At 35.2% G+C, this 27,551-nt stretch overlaps 1 protein-coding gene across 1 annotated transcript in view; it reads left to right on the top strand.

Annotated features, from left to right (window-relative positions):
- The window catches only part of LOC107733330 (potassium channel subfamily K member 12-like), a 47,844-nt gene extending 22,266 nt beyond the window's left edge, over positions 1 to 25,578 (top strand). Inside the window, exon 8 of the mRNA XM_016544904.1 lies at positions 24,695 to 25,578. Coding sequence (XP_016400390.1) covers positions 24,695 to 25,578 — 884 coding nt within the window. The remainder of the gene's footprint in view (positions 1 to 24,694) is intronic.
- Positions 25,579 to 27,551: the final 1,973 nt, after the last annotated feature.

Here is a 27,551-nt window from a genome sequence, read left to right as displayed (position 1 = left end):
AATGACGACTGCTATGTTCATTATTACATCCAACAACAGAACACCTCAATCGCTTAGGAGTCATCTTGTCTACATCTGCTCCAGAGGTGAAACAATGGCGGACTGATGACAGCTCACTCAGGGCGGGTCTAAGGTAAGACGCCAGTCCAGTCTGTGCTGAAACTCGATTGTCAATCAAACTATCGTGGGAGGGGCCTGTCTGTGTGATGTCACACAGACAGGCATCTGAGATCGGCTCGATTTGAGAAAGGGGAAAACATTTATCGAGATTTTTTAAAAACCACTGGGTGTTATGTTTATCATTATAGGGTGGTTGTGTACACACACTGCCAACACACATTTCAGTTCAAACAACTTGTAAAAGTGCATGTAGCATTATATGACCCCTTTAAGATTTATGTATTTGAATTGCATATAAAATTATTTGAATTACAAGTTTTAACATAAACTAATAAACATAATGTGCTGCATATTTGTACATTTGTACATGTACATTCAACACACTGCCAACACACATTTCAGTTCAAACAACTTGTAAAAGTGCATGTAGCATTATATGACCCCTTTAAGATTTATGTATTTGAATTGCATATAAAATTATTTGAATTACAAGTTTTAACAAACTAATAAACATAATGTGCTGCATATTTGTAAATTTGTACATGTACATTCAGACATTCATGAAACGGCTAAAGATTTCTGTAATAGAACACAGCTAGCCATATTTTAAACATATTCATACTTTTTAACTGAATAAATGTAATTGATTTCACATTGAACAGATTTATGCTGATTCTAAGCAAAATGAATAAATGCATTTTGAAAATATGATTTAAATCAAATCAAATAGGTGCAAATAGTTAATTTTTTTTTTTCTGTGGGAGTAAATAATGACCATTTGTTGTTTTTATTGGGGGTGATCTACTCCTGTGAAGCTGGTTGATGTAGGTCAAACAGACAGAAGTGTGAGTAAACCTCGGGGATTCCCATTGCAGCACTCGTCTTTCTCTCATCGCTCTCTCCTGTGTCGTAGTAATCAGTGCAGTTGGCTCCGGTTGCTCCACAGTGAGCTGCGCGTTTGATTGGATCATGCATCATTGTCTCCTCTGTGATATTCTCTTCCTCCTCAGACTCATCTATCAATATAACCTGCTTGGCTAATGCAGAGGAATGGATTCCCTCTCTTCCCCGTCCCTCTTATCTCGCTCTCTCTTCTTTAATTTCATTATGTTCCATCACATGCTGTTTGCACTGATGGACTTGACTTATGAGAAACACTTCACATTGCAGGTCAGAGAATTATGATACATTGATTTGCCATCGTTATGCATTAAAATATCATCTGGATCAATCAAATGTAGTGTTTCATTCAGAAGGGCCAATGTAGTTACCAAGCTTCACGGCGGCTGTTTTCAGAATGAATAATAATAATTATTATTTATTTTATAATATATTATATGAATATATATTTGAATATATGCATTTTGAAAATACAATTATTTAAATAAAATAAAGAGATTCAAATAGTTAATAAACTATGTCAAGGTTTTTTTTATTTTCATAATCATTCCTGTCATACCAGTTTTTTTTTTTGCCTGTTTCATTTATGTATGACTGACAAATGAGCATCACATTAAGTTTAGTAGGCTGGTGGGACAAACAATATGCAATTAGTTAAAATGTATGAGAATTTTACAAATTGGATTTATTGAAGATAAATATTTAATCCTGTTTATATTTAAACATTCACTTTATTAGTGCTATTACAGAAATCTGACCTCTTTCATTTATGTATGACTGACAATTATGCATAACATTAAGTTTATTTCCCAATGTAGTTACCAAGCTTCACGGCGGCTGTTTTCAGAATGGCAGAGTAGTTTACAGCGTACTGTATTCACTTTATTGTGGAATCCGGAAGTAAGCTATTTTCTGTGAATGCGCAAGACTTCTGATTCATTAGCCACTACAGAACTAGAAGAATTACAAAGGGCAATGGTAAAATTATTTGTGCTACAAACCAATATTTATGATTATGATATTTATGATTTTGATGAATATAACAAATACCATTTTGCAATATCAAGCAGCATAACAGACTGTTTTTGTACAGCTAACTAGAAGTGAATGACACTGGAAGCCTCGCACATTCAAGATACAAATGGCCAAACCTGCTATTTTATCAAAAATAAGATGGATGACGTGTAGGTGAAGAACATGTCTGTGTCGTATTTCACCCCAAACTCAAAAAGAAGATATAAATAATTTATTTTTGCATGAAGAAAACTGAGTTTATGTTTTTATGACAATTAAGCACACTCACCCCTCCCCTTCTAATTACTGTAATGCACAAAAAACCCAATCTCATTATCTGATTTTAATGAAAATCATTGTTTAACAGTACTGAGAATCATGTGAGAATAATGCAATTACAAATGAGCTAATTTAAAATAAGTTTCTGCATGCATTACAATAATGAAAATTTGGGGCAAATTTAATTTTAAAAAGTAATGTCACATTTCAAAATCGTATTCTGTCCTAAAATTAAAAGTGGCTTCATTTTCTTTTATGCACAGTATTTATAATTCTAACAATGATTTCTAATTTTGTTCTTTTGATTTTGAGGTGAATGTGACATGCACATGTTTCGAAATGCACTGTGATAAGACTTTTAAAATAGTATTTAGCTATATTTGTTGTTACATGTCTTAATTTTTACATGACATCTTGTTATCATCTCAAAAGGATTGATCATTTGGTTTACAGCGTACTGTATTCACTTTATTGTGGAACCCGGAAGTAAGCTATTTTCTGTGAATGCGCAAGACTTCTGATTCATTAGCCACTACAGAACTAGAAGAATTACAAAGGGCAATGGTAAAATTATTTGTGCTACAAACCAATATTTATGATTATGATATTTATGATTTTGATGAATATAACAAATACCATTTTGCAATATCAAGCAGCATAACAGACTGTTTTTGTACAGCTAACTAGAAGTGAATGACACTGGAAGCCTCGCACATTCAAGATACAAATGGCCAAACCTGCTATTTTATCAAAAATAAGATGGATGACGTGTAGGTGAAGAACATGTCTGTGTCGTATTTCACCCCAAACTCAAAAAGAAGATATAAATAATTTATTTTTGCATGAAGAAAACTGAGTTTATGTTTTTATGACAATTAAGCACACTCACCCCTCCCCTTCTAATTACTGTAATGCACAAAAAACCCAATCTCATTATCTGATTTTAATGAAAATCATTGTTTAACAGTACTGAGAATCATGTGAGAATAATGCAATTACAAATGAGCTAATTTAAAATAAGTTTCTGCATGCATTACAATAATGAAAATTTGGGGCAAATTTAATTTTAAAAAGTAATGTCACATTTCAAAATCGTATTCTGTCCTAAAATTAAAAGTGGCTTCATTTTCTTTTATGCACAGTATTTATAATTCTAACAATGATTTCTAATTTTGTTGTTTTGATTTTGAGGTGAATGTGACATGCACATGTTTCGGGAGATTCATAAGTGAAACTGTAAGAAATGCACTGTGATAAGACTTTTAAAATAGTATTTTGCTATATTTGTTGTTACATGTCTTAATTTTTACATGACATCTTGTTATCATCTCAAAACGATTGATCATTTGCAATTTTGAACTTCAGTTTAATCGTCCTGAAGTCAATGGGGTTTTGGCCTGAAATAAGATCTGTGGTGAACACAAGCTCAAGATATTTACAAATATCAGATTTGTGAAATGACGTATTTTTGTAGGCCAAAACCCAGAAACGAGTTTGCATTTTAGCACTTTTGGTTCAATCATCCTGAAGTCAATGGGTTTTTGCTTATTGGCCTGAAATAAGATCTGTGGTGAACACAAGCTCAAGATATTTTTGCTGATGTATTTTATTATACAACATAAAATACATCAGCAATATCAGATTTGTGATTTTTTTTTAAGGCTTTTACTTGTCTTGAAAACAAGTGGCTAAATGGGACTACAGAGGTTGTTGGTGACATTAAACATCATCAAACTCACTAGTCGCTCACATTCTATTCTAGCGCACACTTTCCAATTTCAACATTTGAATATCATCCAGGTATTCCATGCATAGAAAATGTGCATATTGTGCATAATAAACATGCAGCATGCTGTAAAATAGTACTAGTAGAATGATAGCATGCTACTCTGAGACTCCTGATAGACATTTAGTTGTGCTTATCATCAGATTTCCTGGAGCAGAGAGCAGCACCTTCTCCCTCATTGTGTTGTCGGTGTCTCTCTCTCTCAGTCTCTCCTTCACTCTCTCTCTCTCTCTGATCTCTTGGGTTGCTCTAAAAAAAGAGGGGGCTGGAAAATGTCAAAGTTAAAAATGGAAGAGGGCGTGTAGCCACAAAAAAGGTGTGTGTGCTGTTCTCACCAGTGAGTACTCAAGCACAGATACTGAATGGGATGAGACCAGACATTATGTGAGAAGTGTCAAGGGTTGCAGTTTTTAATAAATAGTTTTATTAATATATATATATATATATATTTTAGGTCCATTCTGGTTGGGTGGATCTTATGCCTGGGTTATATATTATACCCCAAAATGAAAAAAGAAAGAAAAAAAAGACTGAATGATCATCAACATTCTTATTCATTTTTTGTAAGATTATTTGTGACATTTTGACATCATTTTCATGGCAATTACCATAATATAGAGAATCATTTCACTTTTTTATTGTGAATAAATTAAGGTATTCTTATGCTATTTTCTGGAAATACTGAAGATTCTCTAAAAGGGTTAGTTCACCCAAAAATGAAAATTAGGCTGCGTTTTACTCACCCCTGAGGCATCCTAGGTGTATATGACTTTCTTCTTTCAGACGCATTAAAGTGATTATTACGTTTTGAATATGGATATTTTTCTTACAAAAACGCATCGATTCGCTACAGAAGGCCTTTGTTCACCCACTGGAGCCGTGTGAGACACTTTTTTTTTATGGATGGGTGATTTTGATTTAAGTTATTTTGGACTGAAGCAATGTAACACCCGCCGAGTGGCATTAAACAGCTTGAAAGATCAAAGACAATTTTTAGTATAACTCCGACTGGATTCGTCTGAAAGAAGAAAGTCATATACACCTAGGATGCCTCGGGGGTGAGTAAAACGCAGCCTAATTTTCATTTTTGGGTGAACTAACCCGTTAACGTTTATCATGTGTTTTAGTCATTCTGAGCAGTAATTTAATTTTATTCATTAATTCTGCATCAAAAGGACACAAGCATCATAAGGGTAGGACATGAGACTTTTGTGATCCTTTCACCCCTCTTTATGCTGTTTTATGTTCATTTATATTAATGTTTGTGAAATTGATTGGAATTGAATTGACCTTTTAAAACTGTCTATCATGCACACTGTTAAAAATAAAGGTTCTTGGCATTGATGGTTCCATGAAGAAATTTTAACTTCCATGGAACTTTTCCATTCCACAAAAGGTTCTTTATAGTGGAAAAAGTTTCTTTAGATTTGTAAAATGTTCTTCACACTAAGAGAAAAAAAATGGTTCTGTTTAGAACTGTTCACTGAAAGCCAAAAATGATTCTTCTATGCGCTTCACTGCGAAAAGCCACCTTTGGAATGCTTATTTGCAAAAAAGCCCTTTTTGGAACGTTTAATTGCACAAAGACCTTTTTGGAATGTTTATTAAAAGCTTCTTTTGGAACATTTATTTGTGAAAAGCTCCTTTTGGAACCTTTATTTTCAAAAAGACTTTTTTTTTTTTTACGTTTATTTGAAAAAAGCCCTTTTTTGGAACATTTATTTGTGAAAAGCTCCATTTGGAACCTTTATTTTCAAAAAGCCTTTTTTTTTAACGTTTATTTGAAAAAAGCCCTTTTTTGAAACTTTTATTTGTGAAAAGCTCCCTTTGGAACCTTTATTTTCAAAAAGCCTTTTTTTTTTGAACGTTTATTTGAGAAAAGCCCTTTTTTGAAACATTTATTTGTGAAAAACTCCCTTTGGAATGTTTATTTGTGAAAATGCCTTTTTTGAAACCTTTAATTGTGAAAAACCCTTTTTGGAATGTTTATTTGCGAAAAGCCCTTTTTTAGAAACCTTTAATTGTGAAAAGCCCTTTTTGGACGTTTATTTGTGAAAACTTTAATTGTGAAAAGCCCTTTTTGGAACGGTTATTTGCGAAAAGCCCTTTTTTGAAACCTTTAAAAAGGTTTAGTGAAGTGACGTGTGGCCAAGTATGGTGACCCATACTCGGAATTTGTGCTCTGCATTTAACCCATCCAAGTGCACACACAGAGTAGTAAACACACACACCTGGGGCAGTGGGGAGCAGTTGGGGTTTCGGTGCCTTGCTCAAGAGTCTCACCTCAGTCGTGGTATTGAGGGTGGAAGAGAGCGCTGGTTATTCACTCCCCCCACCTACAATTCCACGTAACACTGCCGGACCTGAGACTCCAACCCGCAACCTTCGGGTTACAAGTCCGACTCTCTAACCATTAGGCCATGACTGCCCCCAAAGCTCCCTTTGGAACGTTTATTTGTGAAACCTTTAATTGTGAAAAGCCCTTTTTGGAACGTTTATTTGCGAAAAGCTCCCTTTGGAACGTTTATTTGAGAAACCTTTAATTGTGAAAAGCCCTTTTTGGAATGTTTATTTGAGAAAAGCCCTTTTTTGAAACCTTTAATTGTGAAAAGCCCTTTTTGGAACGTTTATTTGCGAAAAGCCCTTTTTTGAACGTTTATTTGAGAAAAGCCCTTGAAACCTTTAATTGTGAAAAGCCCTTTTTGGATTGTTTATTTGTAAAAAGCCCTTTTTTTAATGTTTATTTGTGAAAAGCCCTTTTTGGCTGGTCGTCAATGAAATATTAAGATTAACTAGATTTAAATGTGTAAAAGTAAATGTGATTGGTTTGCCTTTTCAATACCTGCCACAACAATGCTCAGGTGTTTTGGGTGGTTGCTATGCAGTTGCTGAGTGGTTTTTAGTTATTTAGGCATTATTATGTGGTTGCTAGGGTGTGCTGGCTGTTGCTAGGGTGTTGTTGCAAAAATCGCTAATGAGTAACACTATACAACTCATATTCTTTAGTGTGATCTTTGCATTTATAGCCACGGAGCAGTTGAGATAGACACAAACACCCATGCAGTGACAAGGAAAAACTAACTGTCCCAACTGTACATTTATCTCTGGCCTGCATCCTCTAAGTCACCACTTCACGTGCCCTTGATCGATGTATGTGATCTGCCCTGGCAAACACACAAAGACTGTAAATAAATCTCAGTGCAGAGCGTTCCCATCTGAGGATGGCGTCTGCATACACAGAGGATCAATCACACACAGCACAGCATGAAGCAGACAGCTATTGTTTTAAGTAAAACCACAGATTTGTTGCTGTCTCAGCATTATCTACAGACCACAATAACCTCATAAACATCCTCACTGAATGTACATGCCATTTCATTTCAGAAACTGAAATGAAACACAAATCTCATCAGTTTCCAAGATATTGGTTTGATCGGAAAGGTCAGATGCATTTGTACACTAAACTAATATTCTGAGTGGCAAGCCAACATTCCATCATTAAAGGGACAGTTACTTTTACTTTACTTTTACTTTTAGTCATTTAGCAGACGCTTTTATCCAAAGCCAAAGCGCATGACACTGACAAGGTACGCGATACAGTACGAGACCAAACGCCATTTCAGCATGTCTCCACAGTAAACAAAACAAGCGTTTCCTAGCAACGACAACTGCGCTAAACACGGAGACAAGAAATAAATACACTTACAAGCTGCTTAAAAATTCTGCTGATTGACTGCTTCTCACAAAGAGTATTTCTTTACACTGTTTTGCTGGCGCTTGAACACACTTTCCTGTTTATCACAACAAATGGCCAAGCCAACACAATGGCCAGTTCACCCAAATAAATCATTCACTCACCCTCATATCATTCCAAACCTGTTTAAACAGTGACTTGAATTCAGACTGCTGCAAGGAAAATAGGGAGAACCCCCAAGCAGATTTAGGCAGGTGGTGCTGGGGAAGGTGGAGTGTTAGCAAAATCCCATGGCACGCTACAATGAACTGATTCGATACAAGTCAAGGAATGAATAGGTTACGTATAGGAACAAACAACTGATTGGATGAGCAATTGGCTTTAAGTAAACAAATCAGCTGCTCAGAAGAGTTTCATGACTGAACTGTCTCTCTCTCTCTCTCTCTCTCTCTCTCTCTATATATATATATATATATATATTCATGTTTATAAAATAAAATATACATTTAATGAGATGGAAAAGAGCAGTTTTAACTTTCTCTAAAACATATACTTTTGTGAGGGTCAGTAATTTTCATTTTTGGGTCAACTACCCTTTAATGAGAAATGCTGCCACATTAAATGTTTTCAGGAAAGCTGGCACTCCCCGTTATGTTTTTGAAGAAATTGTAGCTTGGTAACTGAACATTTACCTTTTTCATCAGAAGAAACTCAACCTACACTAAATGAGGAGGCAATTATACTGAGGTTTAGTGCTTTGATTAGCCTGTATGACCTTGCCTTTGTAGTCTATCATTGCTAAAAGTGGTTAAAGCTTTTCTCTGTGTGTGTGTGTGTGGCTTGTTTTTGCAATATTCACTTAAGTGGATTTTCCTGTTAAAACTGAATCCTTGATTGAATTGGTGGTAAGAGCTCAGTATTGCCGGGCTGCACCTGCCCTCGTTCTGTAATATGGTATCGGGTCATTACTAAAGCGGTCAGGAGCTTTGCAGATCCTGCAGTTCTGAGCATTATTGTATCTTTTCATCACATTTAAAACTGTCAGGAGAGGCAGCTTGAGAACTCTGCAGTGCATCAGCATTATTCTTCAGATTTTGGGCATGGAGTTCCCTCCCATGTGCCGGTGTAAATTTAGATGCCTGTTCTACACAGCATCAAAGAGCTTTTTTACCTTGTTTGTGCAAAGTTAGTTTCAGTCTCAGCTGGCAGACCTACAGACCCGTCACAAACCGCTCATCTGATGTGTATGGCACACAAAACTGGGGAGTCACGAGCTTCAGTTACATTACCTCACTGCAAAGCAGCTTTAAGCAGCACAGGGTTTTGTCCAGGAAAATGATATTGTATTTAAAGTTAGTAAACAAATGGCCAAGCCAACACAATGGCCAGTTCACCCAAATAAATCATTCACTCACCCTCATATCATTCCAAACCTGTTTAAACAGTGACTTGAATTCAGACTGCTGCAAGGAAAATAGGGAGAACCCCCAAGCAGATTTAGGCAGGTGGTGCTGGGGAAGGTGGAGTGTTAGCAAAATCCCATGGCACGCTACAATGAACTGATTCGATACAAGTCAAGGAATGAATAGGTTACGTATAGGAACAAACAACTGATTGGATGAGCAATTGGCTTTAAGTAAACAAATCAGCTGCTCAGAAGAGTTTCATGACTGAACTGTCTCTCTCTCTCTCTCTCTCTCTCTCTCTCTATATATATATATATATATATTCATGTTTATAAAATAAAATATACATTTAATGAGATGGAAAAGAGCAGTTTTAACTTTCTCTAAAACATATACTTTTGTGAGGGTCAGTAATTTTCATTTTTGGGTCAACTACCCTTTAATGAGAAATGCTGCCACATTAAATGTTTTCAGGAAAGCTGGCACTCCCCGTTATGTTTTTGAAGAAATTGTAGCTTGGTAACTGAACATTTACCTTTTTCATCAGAAGAAACTCAACCTACACTAAATGAGGAGGCAATTATACTGAGGTTTAGTGCTTTGATTAGCCTGTATGACCTTGCCTTTGTAGTCTATCATTGCTAAAAGTGGTTAAAGCTTTTCTCTGTGTGTGTGTGTGTGGCTTGTTTTTGCAATATTCACTTAAGTGGATTTTCCTGTTAAAACTGAATCCTTGATTGAATTGGTGGTAAGAGCTCAGTATTGCCGGGCTGCACCTGCCCTCGTTCTGTAATATGGTATCGGGTCATTACTAAAGCGGTCAGGAGCTTTGCAGATCCTGCAGTTCTGAGCATTATTGTATCTTTTCATCACATTTAAAACTGTCAGGAGAGGCAGCTTGAGAACTCTGCAGTGCATCAGCATTATTCTTCAGATTTTGGGCATGGAGTTCCCTCCCATGTGCCGGTGTAAATTTAGATGCCTGTTCTACACAGCATCAAAGAGCTTTTTTACCTTGTTTGTGCAAAGTTAGTTTCAGTCTCAGCTGGCAGACCTACAGACCCGTCACAAACCGCTCATCTGATGTGTATGGCACACAAAACTGGGGAGTCACGAGCTTCAGTTACATTACCTCACTGCAAAGCAGCTTTAAGCAGCACAGGGTTTTGTCCAGGAAAATGATATTGTATTTAAAGTTAGTAGGTTAATATTACACTGTGTAGGATTTACTTTGAAACAAAATAAATTGCTAGTAAATTTCACAAATAATGGCAAAGAAACAACAAGTAACACAAGTGAATTAAACATGAAATTTGGAAGTAGAAAAGCTGAAATAGTATTTCCTTGTAAAACACTCCAATATTTGATTTACAACTTTGAAACAGTGTATAAATATGCTTATGAGAAAGAGTGAGTTGATTTGCTAAAGTTTGTCAAATTGATGCCATTAAATCTTTTAGATATATTTGATATTTTATATCTATATATCTATATCTATATATCTTTTAGATATTAGATATTTTAAGATTCTTCGTTTTTTTGTTTGTTTGAGATGCATAGTATCAAAGTTCATCAAAAGTTTATGCTTTTCCGCTCAGTAAAAATTTTTTTTTTGTAAAGTTGTAAATAAAACGTTATTATTGGAGTATACTGTTTCAGTCTTTCACATTTAGTCCATTGTGTTACCTGCTGTTTTTTGTAATTATTTATTATTTATTAATTAATTGTAAATTATTACATTTACTATCAATTTCTAAGTGTAAATTCAAAGTAAATCCTATGTTTTTTTGTCAGTATGTGCAACAACCATTAGGCAAGGCAAGGCAAGTTTATTTATATAGCACATTTCATACACAATGGTAATTCAAAGTGCTTTACAAGAAAAGAAAATAATAATAAAATAATAATAATAATCACAACAATAAAACAAGAAAAACTTTGAAAATGATTTAAAAATTGATTTAAGAGGTTTAAAATGAATTTAAAACAGTTAAGAATAGACAATTATTATACATAAAATATAGTGCAATCAGTTCGGACATTGCACAGCGCTCATTCAGTAAATGCACAGATAAACAGATGAGTTTTGAGTCCGCATTTAAATGTGACTAATGTTTTAGCACATCTGATCTCTTCTGGAAGCTGATTCCAGCTGCGGACAGCATAATAACTAAAAGCGGACTCCCCTTGTTTTGTGTGAACCCTTGGTATTTCTAACTGACTCGATCCTAATGATCTGAGTGGTCTGTTAGGTTTATATTCAGTGAACATATCTGCTATGTATTAAGGTCCTAGGCCATTGAGTGATTTATAAACGAGTAAAAGTACTTTAAAATCAATCCTAAATATAACTGGAAGCCAGTGTAAAGACCTGAGGACTGGTGTGATATGCTCACATTTTCTGGTTCTAGTCAGAATCCTGGCAGCAGCGTTCTGGATGAGCTGCAGCTGTCTAATGGTCTTCTTGGGAAGGCCGGTGAGGAGACCATTACAATAGTCCACCCCGCTGGTGATAAAGGCATGAACAAGTTTCTCCAAGTCTTGACTGGAAACAAAACATCTAATTCTTGCAATGTTTTTGAGATGATAGTATGCTGATTTAGTTACTGCTTTGACATGACTACTGAAACTAAGGTCTGTCTCCCGAATCATACCAAGATTTTTGATTTTTAGTTGTTAGACCCCTAGAGTCAAGGTATGCATTCACCTTGAGAACTTCATCTTTGTTTCCAAATGCAATGACTTCAGTTTTTTCCTTGTTTAACTGAAGAAAGTTCTCGCACATCCAACTGTTAATTTCATCAATGCATTGGCAGAGGGAGTCAATGGGGCAGTGGTCATTTGGCGATAAGGCTAGGTAAATCTGGGTATCATCTGCATAGCTGTGATAGGCGATTTGGTTCTTTCTCATTATTTGACTTAGTGGGAGCATATACAGGCTAAACAAGAGCGGTGCAAGAATTGAGCCTTGTGGGACTCCGCATGTCATGGACGTCCACTTAGACTTATGCTCTCCTATACTCACATAATAACCTCTCCCTTCTAAGTATGACCTGAACCATTTGATTACCATCCCAGCATTGCAAAAAAATTGATCTTTATATTGGATTTATAATAATAAAAACCAACACAAGCGCTGCAGGCAAGGCAAGGCAAGTTTATTTATATAGCACATTTCATACACAATGGTAATTCAAAGTGCTTTACAAGAAAAGAAAATAATAATAAAATAATAATAATAATCACAACAATAAAACAAGAAAAACTTTGAAAATGATTTAAAAATTGATTTAAGAGGTTTAAAATGAATTTAAAACAGTTAAGAATAGACAATTATTATACATAAAATATAGTGCAACCAGTTCTGACATTGCACAGCGCTCATTCAGTAAATGCACAGAAAGATAGCAGGTTGACGATTTAAGGTGCTGTACTATTTCTTCCAAAATTTTGCTATCAATTTCTTCAAAAGCAGACATAGTATCTCCTTTATGAAATTGCGGTCGAATCTGTCTGACATTGCATTTGCTATCGGAGAGCATTTCACTGGCAATCTGACTTGGGGGGTTTGTCAGTCTCTCAACAGTAGCATTTCATCAGCACCATTAATAAATTTTTCTATTATTGTGATCTCAGACTATTTCAGATAAATGTATCTGGTCACTTTAAGTATCTCATCCTGTCTTAGTAGACGATTCTCGGCCAGGTTAAGCTTAAGATGCCCTAAGAACAGTTCTGAAAGTCAAATGCATCACCGTGACATCAGCTGAAAGGGTCAGTGGTTATCTGTATTACCAATTAACTAGTGATGGATAGACACATTTTTCTTAAATGCAAGAACTATATATGTGTGGTTTTAGCCATTAGCTTTGACCTTTTCCAGACTCTCCCTCTCTCTGTTTCACTTTGACATGAACTCAAGCTTGTCTCTGTGCTAATATCTCCAGCTCTTTTTAATTGACAGACAGCGTCGTAGATTGAGTGCTCTCCACTCCTGTTTGGAAAGAGCAGGACTTTCGGAGTGTGTCATGAGCGCTATCAGAGTATGAATGACTGGAATTGGCTCTCTAACGCGTGATGTGTTTTGTATGCTGTGCTTATTGAGTCATATGAAAGATTTTATGCAGATATAAGTGCTTTTGTTCAGCCTTTAGAAAACACCCAGAGGGACAGGTGTGTTTGCTCGGGGAAAGGGCTGCGATTTGTGCACTTTTGCTGAGCCTTTGTTGAAACAGATTTTTGTATATAAAATGCCAAGCAGACAGGAATGGACAGCACAGACTACTCTCACAAAATACAACTGTGCAGTGCACCAGGTTTTAACAGGTTCTGCATCCTACTTGTAGTGATGAAAAGAGACATGCGGTATATGTACGGAGAAAATTTCTCATAAAACCAGCATATGTTTTAAGCATAATGTGTAATACTATGCTAAGCCAGTTTACATTTTTTCTTAGAGTTGCATGCTGCGAAATAATGCAGCATACTTAAAAAGTCATGTTCTTAATGAGTATTTCTGTCTTGTTTTCTAGTTAAAATATCAAAAAATCAATTAAACTTTATTCATTTGAGAAGCAACGCTGCATAAAATTGTTTTCATAGATTGTGTCTTTAATAACACATCCCATACGAAAAAAACTACAATACAATTTTGCAATACAATATGAACACAATAAGTACATTGTACTTAATTTTTGATGTAAGTACATAGTAGTTAGGGCCACTTAATATAAAGTGGGGCCGTATTTTCTTTAACTTCTCAGGTAATATTAATGATATGACCTATTTCAGATGCGGCCAAAATTACAACAGTGGTTACATACACATATATTTAATTGTCTGATCAAAATTATTGCTAGGGACAATTATTATCAATGTTGAAAACAGTTGTGGACTATTCTGAAAATCTGAATAAATTCAATACATTTTTAGATATTTTACAGGAAATACGTTTTTTAAAAGGCTGATTAAAACAAAGAAGTTATTTTTCCACAGTGTATACTCTTACTATTTCTGTAGTATGCAGGATGTGCAAAGTTTGCAAATTGTCTGTATGCATAAAATACATGCATGATCTACTACATTTCCCAATTTGTGCATTGCAAGACAATACAAGACAGTCTGGAGCTTTGTGTCACAAACATAAATAAAGAAAGGGCAATGAGCTTCTTTAGTATGCCGTATAGGGTTAAAAAGGCATGAACCTTTGCAGTAACATGGGCTTCATAACTTCACTTCTACAGCTGAGATAAATGCCATTCTTTCATGATGTATAAAAATCTGTCATACACCTGAGTAATCTTTTCACAGCATACTGCACAAACAACTGTAAGTTTCTGTGGCAGACTGTGAAAACCAGTCCGAGTTGATAAGGAAATAAATGCAGAGGGAGAGGCAGCGTTGCTCAGTTTCTCGACAATAAATCAATGAAGGAACAGACGCGATGTTGGGCTCTCCTCTGTACTGCTGTGTGTAAAATTAAATACTGACAGACACTCGAAGAAACCAGACTGTGTTTAGGCCTCATGACCACTGACTGACTAACAATAAGTAACAAGAAGCTGTGTTTGTGCTTCTTTGTAATGACATGTTAATAATTAGTGGCCATTTATTCACCATTTATTCACCGAGAATGATGGGAATTGTAGTTTTGTTGCACAAGAATGTCACCTCAAAAGTGGTAATTCACTGAAAATGTACTCACCCTCAGGCAATCCAAGATGTAGATGAGTTTGTTTCTTCATCAGATTTGGAGAAATGTAGCATTCAATCACTGGCTCACCAATGGCTCCTCTGCAGTGAATGGGATGCCGTCAGAATGAGAGTCCAAACAGCTGATAATCCAGAAGTAATCCACACCACTCCAGTACATCAGTTAATGGAGAAATGTAGCATTACATCACTTGCTCACCAATGGATCCTCTGCAGTGAATGGGTGCCGTCAGAATGAGAGTCCAAACAGCTGATAATCCAGAAGTAATCCACACCACTCCAGTACATCAGTTACCATCTAGTAAAGCGAAAAGCTGTGTGTTTGTAAGAAATAAATAAATCATTAAGCTTTTTTAATTTCAAACCATAATTTCTGGCAAAAATATGAGTCCATAATTCACAATAACGCTTCCTTCAGTGGAAAAAGTCCATCTGTTGTTTTCTTCTCACATCAAAATCCACCAACATATTTGATTAGAACTGTTTTGGCTTATAAATGTGTGTTTGATCTGTGCATATTTCTCTCCTGATTCAGACGAGACGACTGGAGAAAGCGTTATGGACTATTTGGTTTTAAGTAAAAAAAAAATGTCTTGATGGATTTGTTTCTTACAAACACACAGCTTTTCTCTTGACAAGACATTAACTGATGGACTGGAGTGGTGTGGATTACTTGTGGATTATTGGGATGTTTTTATCAGCTGTTTGGACTCATTCTGACGGCACCCATTCACTGCAGAGGATCCATTGGTGAGCAAGTGATGTAATGCTACATTTCTCCAAATCTGTTCTGATGAAGAAACAAACTCATCTACATCTTGGATGGCCTGAGGATGAGGACATTTTCAGCTAAATTTAATTTTTGTGACCAGTGCAAATTCAATTGTGCCATGATTCTTAAACTGATAAAGCTGTTTACCTCACTCTTTTGAATTGCACAGTCAACTTTGGTTCCAATGCAGTGTGAACCTCCTTTCTAATGTATTCTGGACTCTTCCATTCGTCCAGCAAATGCACCAAGGCCTCTACTGTTCGAACGCGGTATGACTTCCTCAGTTCAAAAACAGCTTCACCGTATGTTCTCGTCAGGGTGCAGGTGAGCTTTTCCATCCAAACGCTGTGTGAAAGCCCATGTTTAAACACAGTATGGGCTTCAAACACAGTACAAAGAAGCATTTAAACACAGTTTCCAGAAAGGAAATCCTGAAAAATGTATATTAGCTATATATACTTATGACTCTTACCGAGATCTCAGAGGCAAGGCTGTCTTTGGAACTTATAACTCTCTTATTGGGTAATATTTCTACTCACTTGCTTATTAAAATATGATTTATAAAGATCTATGTCAGGCTTATTTTAGTATTATTTATATACTATTATAGTATTTTTTTTATTTTATTTTTTTATTATAAAATAAACTTACTTTCTGTATATTATTTTTTATTTTTATTTTAGTTTTAGTGAACTAATTTTGTTATATGCTTTTGTCATTTTTGTTAGCTTTTGTTTTTAATATTTCTATTTTGTTTTATTTTTATTTTCAGTTTTAGTTTTAGTCATTTTAGTTTTTCTACTTCACTTGCTTATTAGAAATAATTTCAAAAGGATAGTCTATGTCAGGCTTAATTGGTATTATTTATATATTTATATAGTATTTATTTTGAATGAGCTTTTATTTTATATTTTAGTATATAATAAACATTCTTTTAGTGTGTCATTTTATATATTATTGTATATTTTAATTTTAAGGTTGAATTTTTTTGTTTTTTATATTTCTATTTAGCTTTATTTTTAGTTTAGTTTTTGTAATTTTAGGATTTCAATTATATTTTAGTATAAAATGAATGTACTTTTAATGTATTATTTTATATTTTAATTTTAGTTTAAGTTGTAATAATTTTATGTTTTTGTCATTTTTGTTAGCTTTTGTTTTTTCATATGCCGTTTTTCTGTTTTGCTTTAGTTTTAGCCATTTTGGTACGTAAAAAATAAGATTTTTGTGTAATATTGTTTATTTCAACTTTATTTCAGTTAAGAAAACAATTTTAATAGTTTTAGTTAACAATAAAAATACTGGTCTCTGTTAGGCTTTTGGCCTCTAATATTTTATAGAGAAATATTTAGTTGAATGCTTGAAAGGAAAAAATGCTGGAATGTTTGTGTTGTTTTTAATTTCTGTTTTATTTAATGTGCATTTATATACAGAGTGTAATTTTGGACCAATATGATGTCAGAGTCACCCTAAAAGAGATATTCATTGTTTTGTGGGAGATAAATACTTCTTTGATTGCAAAAATGCTTTATATGTAAAGATTTTGCCCCCGTCAGTGTAAGCGCACACTACAAGCCCCAAGCTTGTCAGTCTTTCATGTTTTATAACTGCGACAAGAAGCCTCAGATCACAGCCAGCTTACAGCATGTGCCTGTCAGCGACGCACTAGAAAGACACCATGCAACTGGTTGCAGATGCTATGATGCATTTCAAACTAGTTTGAAATCTGTCCGACCGTCTCTGACAAACAAAAGCAACAACCAGTGAAATAGAAATAGTGAAAGACGAGGGTGAAGCATTGAGCCAAACATATGCATCCCACGTCTCCCTAAGCACTCCCTCATCCAGACCTTTGCTCTCTTTATCTTCTTTTTCCTGTTCTGTGTAAATCAATGCAAAAATAACTGCAAGTCCATGTTATAATTAATAATAATAATAATTTATGCATTTAGCAGACGCTTTTATCCAAAGCGACTTACAGTGCATTCAGGCTATACATATTTTACCAGTATTTTTATTTTATTTTACCATGTTGTTTGTTTATGTTGTCAGCTCTTGCATTGCTGTGCACGGGATTCTGTCATGCTCGGTTATGACTCATTCTCTTCTTGTTATTGTAGTCAATTTACAGGCAGTCGTGTATGAAGAGACTGGTTGAATTCACTGCTGCGGGTTTTGATCTGATGGCTTACATATCACCATATCAATTTCTCATAAACTCTGTTGTACAAAATCAATAAATAATAAATACAGGTGCATCTCAATAAATTAGAATGTCGTGGAAAAGTTCATTTATTTCAGTAATTCAACTCAAATTGTGAAATTTTTTCAATCTGCTACCACAGCAAAAAAAAAAAAAAAAAGAACGGAAATGAGCATAAATCAGTATTTTGAAATGTTTTTGAGAATATTTTTGAGCTGCTGGCAAAATATTTTGTATTGCACAGCTGCAGAACTTTTTCTAAATGAGTGTTTAATGATATAAATTAAGACAAGACACCCCCGGTGAATAAAGTAAAATTTTAACTAATATAAATCTCCATACTTCCCCAGATGATTGATTACATTAAGAATGTTTTTTTTTTTTTAAATATGTTGTTTTAAATATGCAAATAAGGCATAATCGATTTAAATATGAGCTAATATGCATACATTTCCAGAAAGGAAATCTGAACATTGGTTCAAAATTATTGCTTCATTTTGTTGTCATATTAAAGTCAAATGTTTTTTTTTTTCACTGAGGGGATTTAAAATTTTTGGATTTTCCTTTTTATCACTCAATCAGAAAATACTGTCAACAACCAGTTAAAAAATCACCATGTTTTTAATAATAAAATGTTAAAATTTATAAAATCAGGCAAATGACATATGAACAAACCTTCAGAATATAGATAGAAATAAAACTTTAAAGTTTGTTGTATGTGCTGCTGAAGTGCATTAGAAAAAAACTCATTCTGAGAAAACAGCATTTAAAGATATGCATTATAATTGAAATCTACAGATGCAAACCGATAAAGTGCAAAAAATACACACTTAATTGTGTATTTTGCATTTTGAAAAGTCAAATAGCCCAAAATCTCAAAATTGATCAGTGCATGAAAAACAGTGTTTTTGCCTGCATGTCTATTGTCTGTAGTGTCTGTTAAGTTTACATTAAATTTAGTTTTTTGGAGGTGACTGTTGATATTTTGAGTACTGGTTTTGTATGGGCAATTAATGTGCACTAGTTTTAGCATAAATCTAGTTCATATCTACTTGAGGAAACCTTTATGTTGGGGTTAAACGTTTGCTACTTTTGTTCTTTATGCAACCTGAAATGCAGGTTTCTGTTCAACACCAAAACAAGCTGGTGCGCGTCACGTGTTTGTGTAACCGTAAGTAATTAAGCACATGATGTGTAGCAGGGCGAGTGAGGCGCAGATAGTAGTGTAGTGTAGGGAAAGCGCCAGATACTTCTTACTCAGCTCCTCCTTCTCATCATCACACCCTGAACCTGTTCTCCGCAGACCCCCTGCACTCCAGCCGGTGACGAATGATTTCCCGTTCGTCACAGGAAAAACACACCATCCCTCCTCATCATCTCTGTATTTTATGTATCTGGCTTGAGATCCCTGAAGACAGCAGGACAACTGAAATGGCCTTTGTCCAGGGCAGGAAACATGCCAGATTGGTGAAATTAGGACACTTGCTGTCAATGCGAACAATGATGTTTTTATGTGCTTGCAGGGTGTGTATATGTTTTTTTCCCCGGAGGTGCTAAATAGCTAGACTGTGCTGGCATATTGTGAGGCGAAGATTGCTGTGTGCTGCATTGTGTTTGGAAACGAGCTGAAACCATCTGTCGCAGTGAAGCGCTCATATGCTATTAATTTCTTAAGAACACGCTACTCTTACTGCATGACATACTAGCACAAAAACTGTTACATGCTTGTAGGCCAGGCAACATTATGCCTACTGTAAGGTCCACACACTTGGCCCAAGGAAGGTATCCAGTGGTGGATGAAGGTCACTTGCGTGTTCGGTCTTTTCAGCGCGCAGAGTTATTCAATTTAAGTTTAACTCAATCTGACTCCATTTTATTATCTCATATTATCTTTTAGTCTACTTTTGTAAGATTAAGACCATTGTACCACTCGCCCTGATACTATTCAAATGAAACCAAACATGACTGTAAATCTTATTTGCATTCATATAGAACATTCTACTATTGACCATTCTGAGTGAATCCAGTGGAGGGAGCAGATGAAAAGGCACTGATGCATATGTGAGAGAGGCGTTTCCTGCACCACCCCTCTGTGGGGTGTCTTGAAGGTACCAGTGTATTGTCTGTTTCTCAGGAGATCAAAGTATCTGAGTTTCCTGAGTTTCTTTTATCCTTACACTACCATATTTTCCGGAATATAAGTCTCATTTTTTATCATCTGATACATGCTGTGATATATATTTCGAAGCGACTTATATAATGCAATTAAAGGAATAGTTCACCCAAAAATGAAATTGTGTTGAATATGTACTCACACTAAGGCCATCCAAGATGTAGATGAGTTAGTTTCTTTATCGGATTAGATTTGGAGAAATGTAGCATTGCATCACTTGCTCACTAATGGATCCTCTGCAGTGAATGGGTGCCGTCAGAATGAGAGTCCAAACAGCTGATAAAAACATCACAATAATCCACAAGTAATCCACATCACTCCAGTCCATCAGTTAATGTCTTGTAAAGCCAAAAGCTACATGTTTGTAAGAAACAAACCCACCATAAAGTGTTTTTAAATGCTTTCTTCAATGAAAAAGTCATCTTGCCTGAAACAGGAGAGAAATATGCACAGATCAAGCACCGTTTACAAGCAAAACTGTTCTAAACAAATGTGTGGGTGGATTTTGGATTTTTTTTTACCAGAGGAAGCGTTATTATGGATTATGGACTCATATTTTGGACAGAAGTGAGGGTTTACCAAAAGCTACATGTTTGTAAGAAACAAACCCACCATAAAGTGTTTTTAAATGCTTTCTTCAATGAAAAAGTCATCTTGCCTGAAACAGGAGAGAAATATGCACAGATCAAGCACCGTTTACAAGCAAAACTGTTCTAAACAAATGTGTGGGTGGATTTTGGATTTTTTTTTTACCAGAGGAAAAAAATGGATTAATGGGTTATTATGGATTATGGACTCATATTTTGGACAGAAGTGAGGGTTTAAAGTTAAAATGTCTTAATGATGGATTTGTTTCTTACAAACACACAGCTTTTCACTTCACAAGACGTTAATTGATGCACTGGAGTGGTATACTAATTCACATTCTCTACTCCACTGAGATGGGACGGATAACTTTCTGCAGATATTATAGACCGCCTCTGGTTACTTGATGGAAATAAATGTGTTGTGAATTTTGATTAATGCTGACATTATTTGTTTGCTAATTGTCTTAAAGTTGCTTTGCTGATGTCTTTATTTTCTGAAAAGAGGTATTTATTGTCATGCAGACCTCAAAACAGAAGGCATGTCTGGAGTTTTTTTTTTTTGCTGGGGTGTATTGTTTCCAGATTGCCACATTGTTTTATACTGAATATCAAATATAAGATAATAAAACAATGGTTGGCATTGATCATTTGCACACACTCGAGCAGAATGCAGCAGTTATGAATGCTGAGTTGTAATTCTCCAGAAAGGAGATCTGTCAGACTGTTGTCTAAAGTCCTGCAGGCTATTTTGGGTGTGTTTGCCTCTCTCTCCCTCTGTCCCTAAAGTCTCTAGAGATCCAGTCTGAAGTGTCGGCTCTGAAACAGCACAGAATCGATGGTTCAGGGCTTGAGGTAACTGAGAATTTAATGAGAGAGAGCTGGGTGGCCCTTGGCAGACGAAACCTCAGTGCCCTCTTAACAAGAGCATCTCAGCAGCAGGCCAGTGGAAAACGAGCAGGGTTAATTAATTAGAGATGAACGGCTGAGAGGTTAGATTTGATCCTGTTCTTTTTGTCTTATAAAGAGCACTGCTTGATTGTGCCATGTTATTTGATGCCAGAGCGAATGGGCTGTTTTCAGGAGAGCCTGTTGTGCATTGCCATCAGCCACATGGGCGCTCTTCTGCTCAGTGTTATCATTATTTTTTGTTGTGTAGTGAAATATGTGCAGTTGTGTTTCCCAGGCAGTGAATGTTGCTCGTGTATATTGGAAATGTTTCAGCACAGTCTGTGGCATTGCTCTTTGTGTGTCTCCTGAGACTAAAGTGTTATCTAACGGTCCAGAATGCAACACGGGGTGTTTCCATGGGCATTTTTTTGGTTCTGCAGACTTTTATTTTATTTGTTTATCGGTGTATAAAAATGCATTACAGGAGTATTCTGTTATTTTGTGGGAAGTCATGAATTTTTCCACGACTCCTCAAAAGATGTGTGTTTAATAGCACTCTGGGCTTGTCATTTTAAACATTTTTTTGGATAAAAGTGCAGACTCTTGTCTTGCTAAGGCTGATTCAGGCTTATTATAGTTAACTACAACTAAAAGCATTAAAAAAATGTGTTACTTAATATATATATAGTGTCTCGATACTAAAATAAGACTGAGCATTTAATGTAACATAAATGAATGTTGAATGTTGTTGTCGTTGTAAAAATGTTGAATTTTTTATTAATAATTAATTTATTAAATTTATTACAAATTATGTTTTATTAATATAAATATCAAAATAATATAAATAATTTTCCCATGTTAATATTGAAATGGTTAACCGTTATTTCATTGCTTGTTTAGATCACAATGATTGATTGTATTAGTTCATATTTTTATGCTGGATTTTTTATAGTTTATAGTGTTTGCAAACTGGCACAGCAGTAATATTTTTCAAACTATTTATTTGTCTTCTACTCAAGTTATTTCTGCAATTAATTCAGTTTTGTAGATAATTTCAATGCTGCTCTATATATGTTTAAGATGTTTATAGCATATTAGTGTGCAATTCTAGTAATGCAATTCCCATTGACTTGCATTAAAAGAATAATACACAAATGTGCTATAAACATACTTGCATTGCATTATGCATTGCGGGGTGACACTTTGGCATGAAATAGCTAATGAATTCAAGCTTGTATAACTAGAAACATTTGTGTTCACCAAACCTGAAATCTTAATGCTATTCTTTTTCTGCCTTTTTAGCACTCCTGTTACCTGCAGGAAATGCAGATAGAGTTCATTGTGCTGTTTCTCTTTCACATTCTCCCGTTGTAATCAGTTACAATGACAAAAGTGTAAGGGCTTTATCTTTTTCTCCCAGGAATCCTTTAATTATTCAGAAGACTCTCTATACTGATGTGTTCCAAAGGACGCAATCCTCTAGAAAACATCCCCTTTTAATATATAGCTCTTTAAATCAATTCCAGCTAACTGTCAAAGACAAGCTAGTTTAATCACCGGGATGTGAATGCTGCAGCATTGCTGAAGGTCAGCTGTCATTGGAATAATCAAATTTTGAGGATATCAGCTATTTATTATAATTTTTTTTTTTCATCCCAGCAGTTGCAGTCATGTCTAGTTACAGTGCTGGTGAAATGTTTTCTGTTCTTATTTTTATATCCTTAAACACTGTTGTGAAGTTACTTTTAAAAGTAATGCATTACAATATTGCGCTACTTCATAAAAACTAACTGCGTTACTTATTATTTATGGAAAGTAATGCATTATGGTATTTTGCATTACTTTTTGTCACCTGAACTGGGCTTTCTTATTAATTTTTAACAAAAAACCCAAGAGTTTTATTTTTGGTAACTGTAAAGGCCCTTTCACACCAAAAGTGAAATTAATAAGCCTCTGGCTGAAGGAATTTTTGCTTTTGCTTTGCTCTGCAACACGGGGACAGGAGAGGTGTCAGGGAATAAACGGAAAAACAAAGTAACTTGCGTTACTTATTTGAAAAAGTAACAGATATTTTTTTGTAAATATATATATAAAATTACTTTAAATATATTACAATTTTATGGTATGAAATGTAACCTGAATATTTTTTTAATTTCTTTTTTTTTAATGCCTATTTAAGGATTATTAAGTTTTTGTTCTTTTTGTGCATTGTGACATCATTTTCATGACAAGAGAGCACTTCTCTCCCAAATTTTCATTGACATAATGCATCTGAATATTTTACTTTTGAGGTTCTTTTTAATTCCCATTTTTCTCAGTGGTAATTCTCATCAAATTCTCATTAGCAAATTCTTATCTCAAAGCTTTTTTTTTTAATTCAGCAAAAATAAAAGCTAGTTTTAGTTATCTATAATAAGCCTAGAATGCAATGTAAGTCTCTTTGAATAAAAGTGTCTGCCAAATGCATGAATGTAAATGTGCAAGCAGGCTTCATATTCTTTATGCAAAATACATGTATATATTTATTTTATTATTTTGGTGTGAAATATGATGCATTGTACTATTCTAGTACTCAAGTCTTTTATTATTATTATTATTATTATTATTATTATTATTTTTAAATTTTAGTTAAAGCTTTAGTAACTTTATTATTTATATGAGTTATTTTTAAAATATTTCCATATAGTTTTTGTAATTATTAATTTAATTTGATTTAGTTTTCATTATTTGACTACTGTACGTCAAATTAAATGAAAATGAAAATGCCTTTGCAACTAGCTGAAATAAAATAAGTTTGTTTTTTATATTTTATTTTATTACATTTCAGTTAACATTTATTTTTTTCAAGTAACGAAAATGTGTGTTTAAAAAAAAAATGGTTTTAATTAACAATAATAATACTGAATCAAATTTGCCGCAGTAACACTTGTGTTGTTTCTTCCCTTGGATTTAAATAATTTAAAGCTGGTACTATTTACTACTTGACTTAAAGTTGAAAGACTTAAACACTATTCTCATTCGTCAATTTTTAATAAATGCATGATGAATCTACCAAATAAATATATGTAAACATGACGTTTTTTTTTACTCCAAATGACTGATATATTGCAAATAAAAATTATGGTGTTCTAACAAGGTCTTTTGGTTTTCTTCTCTGCAGGATTCGGGATGACCACCCCTGTGACAGTAGCTGGAAAGGTTTTCTTGATCTTCTACGGTCTGCTAGGTTGTGCGGCCACCATCCTGTTCTTCAACCTCTTTCTGGAGCGCATCATTACCCTGCTGGCCGTGGTGATGAAGGCCGTGCGTCTGCGCCGTCTGCGGACCAGTGGCCCGGGGATCTGCCAGGACTTCGCGGCGAGTACATTGCCCGGTTGGAAACCCTCGGTGTACCACGTGATGCTCATTCTGGGTTTATCGGCCATCGTGATCTCCTGCTGCGCGTCGGCCATGTACACTCCAGTCGAAGGCTGGGCGTATCTGGACTCGCTGTATTTTTGCTTCGTCACCTTCAGCACCATTGGTTTCGGAGATTTGGTGAGCAGCCAAAACGCTGCGTACGGCTACCAAGGACTTTACCGTTTGGCCAACTTCCTCTTCATCTTGACTGGAGTATGTTGCATCTACTCGCTCTTCAACGTCATCTCCATCGTCATCAAGCAGGTCCTCAATTGGATGTTGGAGAAAATGAGCTGCATGTGCTGCCAGCGCTGCAGCAAAGCCAATGCTTTCTTGGGACGCCGCAATGCCATCAGGCCCGGCTCGCGCCTCAGACGCGGACGCTTCGGCCGAACACCAGACTCGGACAGGCCTTGCGATAGCGACACAGAGGGACGCAGACTCTCGGGCGAGATGATCTCCATGCGGGACTTGACGGGATCCAATAAAATCTCGTTGGCCATTATGCAGAAACAGCTGTCGGAGTCAGCGAACGGATATCCCAAAACGGTGTGCGGAAGTTCACGGCAAAACGGCTTTTCCGGTGGCGTCGGTGCTTTGGGCATCATGAACAACCGATTAGCAGAAACCAGTGACTCTAGGTAGAGGTAACCTTTGTAAGCATCTCAAAAACGATTGGTTTTAGCGGTAAAACCTCTCCAACTCTCTCTGGACGTCGAGCGGTTTGGGTTTGCGATTGAAATTTTTGAGCTTGTGTAGAACAGCATGGCATGCATGAACTGTGTAGGATATCCTGTAGGATTTTTGGATCGTGACTTGCTACGGTGTATGCTAAGAACGCGTGCTAGGAAGTAACGGTGCACTCAAATCATATTGGAAAGATCGTATTTACTGTATAAGTTGAACGCACATGAGCGCCACTGCAAAGTCACAATTACGAAATGAGAAAAGTCCCGTGTTGGGATCGTGTCAGTGAGAAAACAAGTCAGATGCAATGAATGCAGCATCAGTATTAATGGTAAATTGGCTCAAATTAATGAAATTATATTTTTTAATCTAAGTTGCATGCATAAAATACCATAGTACAGTGCAATTACAATACAATTACAATTGAATAAAAACATAAAAAGCAAAAACATACCTGATGCACATTCTTAAGTCATAATTTTGTAGTAAAAAATCATTAATGCTTAACTTGAAGTGTTCAAAATATATTCAGATTATATCTTTTCATAAAATGCATTATAATATTTGCAGGTTCCTTTCCTTGGCAACCAACCAATTCCAACAAATAATGCGTTATAGTTTCTAAAGGTGTAACAATGAATAGATATAATGTATTATAACTGTAACTACAGTTATTCATGAGATCATACAGTGAATTACAATGCATTAAACATACTTTTATAAAGCATTATATATAAAGGCTTCAAGTGGCTCCGACCAAAGATATTTGAATGCACGTGATGTCATAATTACGGCTTCCCAACTCATAAATATGAACTTCCCAGGAGGATTTGAATGCACCTTAAGTAACATTGCATATTCTAGTAATTAAATGCAATAAACCCTGATTACCCGAATCATATTTTCTAGAATTTGTAGACAATACTGTACTACAGGAACTAACCCTAAACAAACGCTCTGAAGTTAGACTTGACAACCAGTGGCTATTCATAGGAGCTGAGTAGAGCTTGTCAAATCTCAAATAAGTAAAAGTAGCATCGTATTTACTTACAGCACACTCGATTTACAACTATGCACCATCTCCATGTCTCAAACATATTCATTGTTAGTCTTGGGCTGCATCCCAGTTTTTCATACTTACGCTGTGCACTAAAAGTATGTACTTCACTGCTCAATGGAAAGTCCATACTCAGTATTTGGACAATGTCTCATAATTGCACAGCCTCCCTTATTATGTACAGTTTGTGTCTTAACATCCAGCTAAATTCAATACCTGCATTATTATGTAACTTTTAGGTTCATGCAATTAACAACATGTTTCAATCTTTCATTGGCACTTCTTTTCGACAAAAAGTCAAAAGAGTATTGTTAAAAACTCTCCTCTTCCATAGTGCAACACTACAAAAATTGATACTTTCTTTATTTAATTATTTATTTATCACATGTTTTATGGTCAAAGCATCTAAAAATCCTTAAAACAGCATAAATTTACTTAGCAACACTGCATAACATATCAAAACTCACAGACCTGGCAGATTTTTCAGTTGTTTTAAATATATTGCTTTAAGTTGGGAAAAAATCTGGCAGTGCAGTGACAAAATATACAAAGAAGCAACACAATATATATATCTCAAAATAAATCTCATATCTCATGCAATGTTGCTTCTCAAGTAAATGTATTATGTTTTAAACATTATTGGAAAACAAAACAAAACTACTAATTAATTATTATTATTATTATTATTATTACAAAAAATTCCAGTGGATGTCTTATGTGTCGTTTCAACACCACTTTTGACCTAGAACACTATTGAGGATGGATATGTGAGCTGGTATGCAGCATTAATTAAAGACAAATGTAGAACAAAGCTTATTTCTATAGCTGCAAATGATGACTTTACAATATGCAGATTAGACGGTTGGGAGGTTGG

The sequence above is a fragment of the Sinocyclocheilus rhinocerous genome, unplaced genomic scaffold, assembly GCF_001515625.1.
Source record: "Sinocyclocheilus rhinocerous isolate Xijiao unplaced genomic scaffold, SAMN03320098_v1.1 scaffold790, whole genome shotgun sequence".
NCBI classification, from domain to species: Eukaryota; Metazoa; Chordata; class Actinopteri; order Cypriniformes; family Cyprinidae; genus Sinocyclocheilus; species Sinocyclocheilus rhinocerous.
The sequence above is the reverse complement of the archived record's forward strand: the minus strand, read 5'-3'. Positions and strand labels throughout refer to the sequence as shown.